Source organism: Vigna umbellata, chromosome 7 (assembly GCF_029865625.1).
Source record: "Vigna umbellata cultivar VRB3 chromosome 7, Vumbellata_1.0, whole genome shotgun sequence".
Classification (NCBI taxonomy): domain Eukaryota; kingdom Viridiplantae; phylum Streptophyta; class Magnoliopsida; order Fabales; family Fabaceae; genus Vigna; species Vigna umbellata.
The window spans coordinates 3,080,338-3,087,460 of NC_142171.1; the positions used below are offsets into that span (position 1 = coordinate 3,080,338).

The window sequence follows — 7,123 nt, forward strand, 5'->3', positions numbered from 1 at the left end:
TTCTACCATTTTATTTGCAGTTTTGAACAATTTAAGACCTTCAGCAAGTCCAAAATGACTTACCTAAACTAATGAAACTGACCATCTACAAGTCATATTCCCAAATCAAAATTTCACTACCCCACTTCCTCTAAAACAAACTCTAAATTACCCAAATATGACTTTAATCTTAAGTAACCAACTCTATAACAGATTTATCACTTCTCATATGATCAACAACAAATTAACAACATTTTAAAATAATTCCAAGCCTCAAATTCATCACTTCACACTAAAAAACAATCAGCATACATATTTTCTACCAATTTTAAACATCAATTCAATACAACCAAATTCAAGAGTCATATAATCACTAAATATACAACTAAGTTAACAATTTAATGAAATCTAGCTTCCATTACCTTAACCAACTCTGCACAGCTCACAAAAATCCCGACAGATGCTTACACCGCAAGGAAACTCTAGAAAACCCTACAAATCACCAATCGGTGATAGGAAACGACTCTTAGAACCTAACTTGAGCTAGGAATTGAAGGAAAAAGCTACTAGATACATGCAAACCGAATTCATTGCATGATCACAGTTCAAGAACGTACGGAGAAAAAAAGGGGAAACCACTTACCGGTTAGAATCAAGAAATTGATCAGTAAGAACTGTAGCCCTCGATGCCAGGATTGTCTAGACACTCCCTGATCATCAAACAAATAGTCCAAATGTGAGAATTTGTAGAGAGAAGTTAAAGAAATGGAAGAGAATAATGTTTTTGAAGAGATAGAAAGTATTTATATAATGAACCGAGCTTTAGAAAATTCTATTTATATTATAAAATTATTTTTTAAAAAAATCTCGTTTATTATTTTAATACACCTATTTACTCTAATATCTATTTTCTATGTTCTTACAGTTAATTTTGATTGAAATAAACTACAAAATAAAGTAGGGAAAGAGAGAAATAAAATTGAATTAAAATAGAAAAATACGAATTTTATGTGAAATAAATTAATCGCTAATCCTAACCTTTTTTTTTTGTAATTGAATTAAATAAACTTTATTTCATTCTTTTGTTTCTGCCCCCTAAATTAGAAACTCGAAAGACATAATATTTAATTAACTTTTTATAAATGTTTAACCTTTATTTTGGCTAGGCTAATAAACCGTAAACCATCTTTTTTGTTTTCTATGAAAATTAATTTTAATAGATTGGAACCACCTTAAATAGTCGAAAACGATATCCAATCTCTTATCTTTCAATAATTTTTTGCTACTACGGGCCATACTTGGCTAGGCCCCATCTCCTTTTTACATTTCAATCAATTCAATAACTTATAACTTTTATCTATTTTTATTTTCTAAATGTCTTTTCTCATTTCTTTCTGTTGCACCTTTTTCTTTTATATTCTAAACGAACATCCAAAACCTTCTATGAAAATATAATAAATCTTAAATATAACTTATGCATTAAATATATATATATATATATATATATATATATATATATTTATACATATATTTATGATAGATTTTGACTATAACAAAACTCACATATTAAATAATATTCATTTATGAAAATATTTAAAAGTAGCAGCAAACATAAATTAAATATACTAATATTATACCCATACTTGTGAAGGTTATAACTCCATTAATTTAATATATATAAGTTTTTTTTTTTTCTTTTCACATCCTTCCTTCTTCGCAATCATATTCTAAATGGAACCATGTTTCTGAATGGACAGAAATGATGAGGCTTTTAAAGTTTTAATATAATTTTAACATCTCAGAGTGTCAGACATGCGTTTTTCTTTTTCATGTATATAAAAATTGGGTTTGGGTTTTTTCTTTGACTTTTGGCTAAATTTGATGAATTTATGATAGAAACTTAGAAACCCAGTAAGTAATTCCCAATTGCCACTAATTGACTCGTGCGGTGAAAAGATCCCATCAGGTGGATCTGCGAAGCGAGAGAGGCTTCGTTTAACAATCCAACGGCTCCAAATCGGAGAAAGCGAAAACGTCACCACATCGGAGAGAACGAAAACGTCTCCAATTCATGACTTCGTCGTGAGTGAGTGTAACCGTCGTTGCAATTGAAGTGAAACTCAAGACCCAAACGCTCATGCGTGCTTAGCTACTTACTCGCCCACCCACCCAGATCTGTTGCGACCACATCCAGATTTGTTATTGGCGGCGATGGAGGGCAACTCCGGTGGCGGCGGCGGCGGCGGGAACGACGTCGAATTGCTGTGCAAAACACTGCAGGTCGAGCACAAGCTGTTCTACTTCGATCTGAAGGAGAACCCTCGCGGCCGTTACCTTAAGATTTCCGAGAAGACTTCCGCCACTAGGTCGACCATCATCGTGCCCTTCTCCGGCATTTCCTGGTTCCTCGATCTCTTCAATTACTACGTTAATTCTGAAGATCAAGACCTCTTTAGCAAGGAATTGCAGCTCGACACCAAGGTAATCCAACCCAACCTCCTTACTTGACTCTTGTCCTCGCTTCTTCCTAACATTTTTAATTTTTGTTGTTGTTTAGGTTTTCTACTTCGACATTGGTGAGAACCGGAGGGGGCGTTTCTTGAAGGTACTCAATTCCGTTTCTCTTATGCTCGAATTGAAATGGAAAAGTGTTTAACATACACCTTATTTTTGCGGGGAAGAAAGAGAGAAACCGTGTGCAGAAAGTGAGGATAACTGAAGAGAGAAAAGGCGTGACGTAAAATAAAAAAAGAGGTGGAATTGATATGAAGTAGAAGTTGAGTGGTGTGTGATAACAATAACTGTATTCTAATTGCATGCCTTGGCTTCGATGGCTACTGGTTAAGCTTTTAAGCGAATCGTATAGCATTTTTTTCACCTAATTATATGCTGCTTTTTTATGTTTGTGGCTGTGGTATTTTTGGTAAAAGATGGATAATAGTGGTTGTTTCAAAATGATGGTTCCTTCTTGGAATGGTTTACTTCTATTGTCGAAAATTAGAATAGGGCTGTGTGTATATATGTCTGAATTTAAGATAACTTTTAATATTTGTTTTGTTGGTTTATATACTCTGGATGTGTATGTAGGGAAGCTTTTCTATATTATCATGGAATGAAGGGAAAAATATCTAGGGATATATGTGTTTTCGTAAGACATAAGGAAATTTAATTATGATAGTGAAGCTGTTAATTAACATGTACAAAAGAGGCAGAAAATGAGGAGGAGGAAGGGTGGAGAGCCATAACAGTGTGGGACTTGGGGCATTAATAACCTTAGGGTTTTGAACGAGGATTTATTATCATAAAGTAGAAAACGGAAACAAATTTTAATTTGGTTTGTGTGGTAAAGTCTGGGTATCTTGTTAGGCATTCTTATTTTGGTTGCTTGAAATGTATAACTTTGCTGCTGTAAGCCCTAGGAATTTTAGAGCCTTCTTGGTTATAAAAACTAGAGAGAATTATTTGTACTTTGTGGACTTTTAGTTGAACTATCATGGTAGCAGTGGAAACAAAAGTCTTGCATGCCAAGAGGTTAGATTTATATGGCTTGGACTCTGTAAGTAAAGCCTTATTTACAATGAGAAAGAGAGAACTCATTACAGGTAAGTTTTTGTAGAAATCATGCCATTGGGAGAATTTCTGATCTGTAATAGGCGTCAACTTTTGTATCATAGTTAGATGCGTGCTTAATAGCTTTTGGTTTGTCTTGCTTCTTTGGGATTTTTTTTATGCAAAAATGCTAAAATCCATTATCAAGTTTGACCTTCTTTTAAAGACACTCCCATACTCCAACTCCCGCTACTTATATTATACTTATCCAATTTTTTAATCAGGAACTTCTGTGTTCAACACATCAGGCTTTTATTTCCTCCCCCACATCCTCTAAAGCTTTTTCCTCCTTTAATTTCTCTATAGAATGTGAAACATAGGTATTGGGTTTGAATACTCATAACCTTGAGAAGTATTATTACATGGAGGGGTATATATTGTTGATACACTATTTGGGTTTGTGGTACATTTTGATATTAACATATTAATCTATACACATCAATAAAAAATCATTTAGTTAAAATATGAAATATTATGAATTAAAATTAACAAATATGCTATCAGAGACAGGCACAAAAAGAAGGCACCGCCAAATGTGCATTGAAATTATAAAATACTGTCAATATGTAATGGATGATTAATCTTCTCGAAAGCCAAATGGCCCAGTTTTCAATTCATCCATATTTCCAAATCCCGTTGTCATTTGGTCATCCCATTTCATTCATATTCTCTATCACTCCTGCAAAGCTCTTTCGTATTCAGACTTCGAAGAAAGCTTCTTTCAATTTTAACTCTCTCAATCACAGACCTCCCACCAAAATTAAGTCTTCTGTCATTGTTCTTTCCTCAAATTGTTGGCAGGTGTGGCTGATTGGAAACCCTGGGACAACAACCTTCAAAAGAGGAGAGTTCTGACAGTTCCTTAAGTTTGAATGCTCCATCTTCAGCCATAGGTTCGTCATTTCTGGGAATTACATTGGGAATTGGCTAGAGCCAATTCACACTAGTACATATGAATTGCAAGGGGGAGGAGTGGACTGTGTTTTGCTGTGAATTAATCAAGAAATTTTGCGCCTGTTTGGATTGGTTTGGAGTATTTTTATGGAAATAATATTTTCTTTTCCCAATGCTCTTGTAGGATCGTGGTAAAATAATGTTATTCTTTTCCCTTCACAATAAGCTAAATCAAACATGCGCATGCTCCTTTATGCCCAGTGCAGTATGTCTTTAATCTTATCGGAGTAAAATCTGACATTATTTATGGGTTGTCCATTTTTATTCTCAGGGCATGTTTCTATTAGTTACGAAAATTGAATTATTTCAATAATTGCTTATATGTATAATTATAAGCAGAATCAGATTTTGTTTGGATAAGTTTGCTGATATATGATTGTAAGTTAATTTTATTGGATGCAAGGTAATATAAAATCAGCTTCATAAGAAAAAAAAAGTATGTATGAAGCTGTAAAGGAGAAAGGAAGTTGAAAAATAAATATAAGACAATATTTTTATGATTCATAAAATCATCTTATTTTCAGGAAAAGAATTTCTTACTAATTTCAGTGGCTGTCCCAAACAAGCAGATGAAATTACAAAAAGTTCCTAAAAATGTTGAAATTTTAAAAATGCATCTTTCCAAAATAGGTTCTTATTCTTATTGCCAAATTGGTGTTCATATTTCAGACTTGTCCTTGTGTAGCCGACTAACATAGTGCTTACAATGTGAATGTGAGGGTGGGAAGGTTGTTGAAGACCAGATAGATTTGTATAGGAAGTTTTTAGATTTTCGTATTGTTGGGTGTTGTTTGTTTCTACACTTAGAGTTGCAAAATGAGAAAAGATGTATGGATTTTTTTTGTAACAGCATTTATTATGCATCACTGAGGAACATTGAGAACACTAAACCAATCTGACTACCAGACAATAGTAGTAATTACCTCTAAAAGTCATAATCCATTTCTAATCCCTAATAATTGATAATTGATTATCTTCTAATTTTTTTTTCCTATTTTTCTCTTTTATATTTCTTTTCTTTTTCTCTTATACCAAACATCATTATTTCCAGTCTAATTCTCATTTACTCTATCTCTCTTTTCTATTTCTTGCCTATTTTCCTTCCTACCAAACACAGCTAAGGAAATCTGCACAAACTTCTGCAAACAATTCTTATAATTGGTGCTTTATATCAACCAGAAAATGTTTTAATGAAGCTACATGAAGTCCCTCAAAAATCTGTTAACCTGTTTTTCATCACTTTGGGCTTCCATATTTACATTAATTCGGAACTTCTATCTTATGATGAATATTATCCATATGCATATTTTATTTCAAGATTCTGATTCTTATTTATTATTTTGAAGGTGTCTGAAGCTTCTGTCAGTAGAAACCGTAGCACTATAATTGTTCCTGCTGGAAGCTCTAGGGATGAAGGATGGGCAGCATTCAGGAACATTTTGGCTGAGATTAATGAAGCCTCAAGGCTTTTCATTCTACCCAATCAGGTGTCCTTCTTCAGAAATCATACATTTTTCCTGTCTTAGCCACAAGAATAGTCGAAGCTATTTTTTATTTGTTTCATCTTATTTGCTTATTTGCATTCCACTATAGCAAAATTCTGAATCCTCAGAGCGTCTTGTCGGACTTTCGGATGATGTTGGTGCTGGCTTCATATCTGGTCATAGTAGTCAACCTGCCACTTCTTCTGAGTTGAATGTGGACAGGTCTGTTGATTTGCCCCCCCAGGATGAAATTGGTAACTTGGGGGTCTCGAAAGTGATCAGGGCTGATCAAAAAAGATTCTTCTTTGATCTTGGGAGCAATAATAGGGGTCATTTCTTAAGAATATCTGAGGTGTGCTGTCATTATCTTTTATGTCTTTTTCCTTAGTTTTATATACCGCGGGAAGAGGAATTTCTGCTGTAAATTCTTGTTAATTATTGCAGGTTGCCGGTTCTGATCGATCCTCCATCATTCTTCCCCTATCAGGGCTCAAGCAGTTTCATGAGATTGTTGGTCACTTTGTGGAAATCACAAAGGACCGAATTGAAGGAATGACAGTTGCTAATGTTCGCACAGTTGATCCCCCTCAAAGATGAATGCTAACTTGGGGTATTCTGCGACAATAATTAGTCCCTCTGCCAAGGTTTCAATTGGATAAGAATGGGTGTTGTCTTTGAGTCTGATTTGTGCTATTTTATTTTATTTTCCCTTAGCCTCCTCCTTCTCATATTGTTCTTCCATTAATGCTTTTGAAATAATGCAAACTCTGGTTGGTCAGCAGAATAATTTGAATTGCTTGGCAAGGTTAATATATGAATAGGAATAACGGAAGAAAAAAAGGATCAGAAACTTGTACTTGTTTGGATAGTTTGGCACCCAAGCTACAATCTGTAATAATGTTTGATTGTTTATTTTGCCTTCCTTGCGCAGATTTCACATGGATTTAAGTTCTCATGCATGCTGAGGTTTTTCAACCATGCATGCCTACCATGTATAGGTTAGTGATTTAGCTATCTTTTGTAGGGTTTGGTTTCATCTAGCATTATTGTTTTACCCAAGATTGTTTTATCCAAGATTGTCAAACTCTGATTTATCT

At 34.1% G+C, this 7,123-nt stretch overlaps 1 protein-coding gene across 1 annotated transcript; it reads left to right on the top strand.

The window, feature by feature from the left end:
* The first annotated feature begins 1,799 nt into the window (after positions 1-1,799).
* Positions 1,800-6,944, top strand: LOC124836856 (purin-rich alpha 1). Its single transcript, XM_047312090.2, has 5 exons — positions 1,800-2,460; positions 2,537-2,584; positions 5,889-6,029; positions 6,136-6,378; positions 6,471-6,944. The coding sequence occupies exons 1-5, from the start codon at positions 2,191-2,193 to the stop codon at positions 6,621-6,623; spliced, it is 855 nt and encodes a 284-aa protein (XP_047168046.1). The 5' UTR covers positions 1,800-2,190; the 3' UTR covers positions 6,624-6,944.
* The last annotated feature ends 179 nt before the right edge of the window (positions 6,945-7,123 follow it).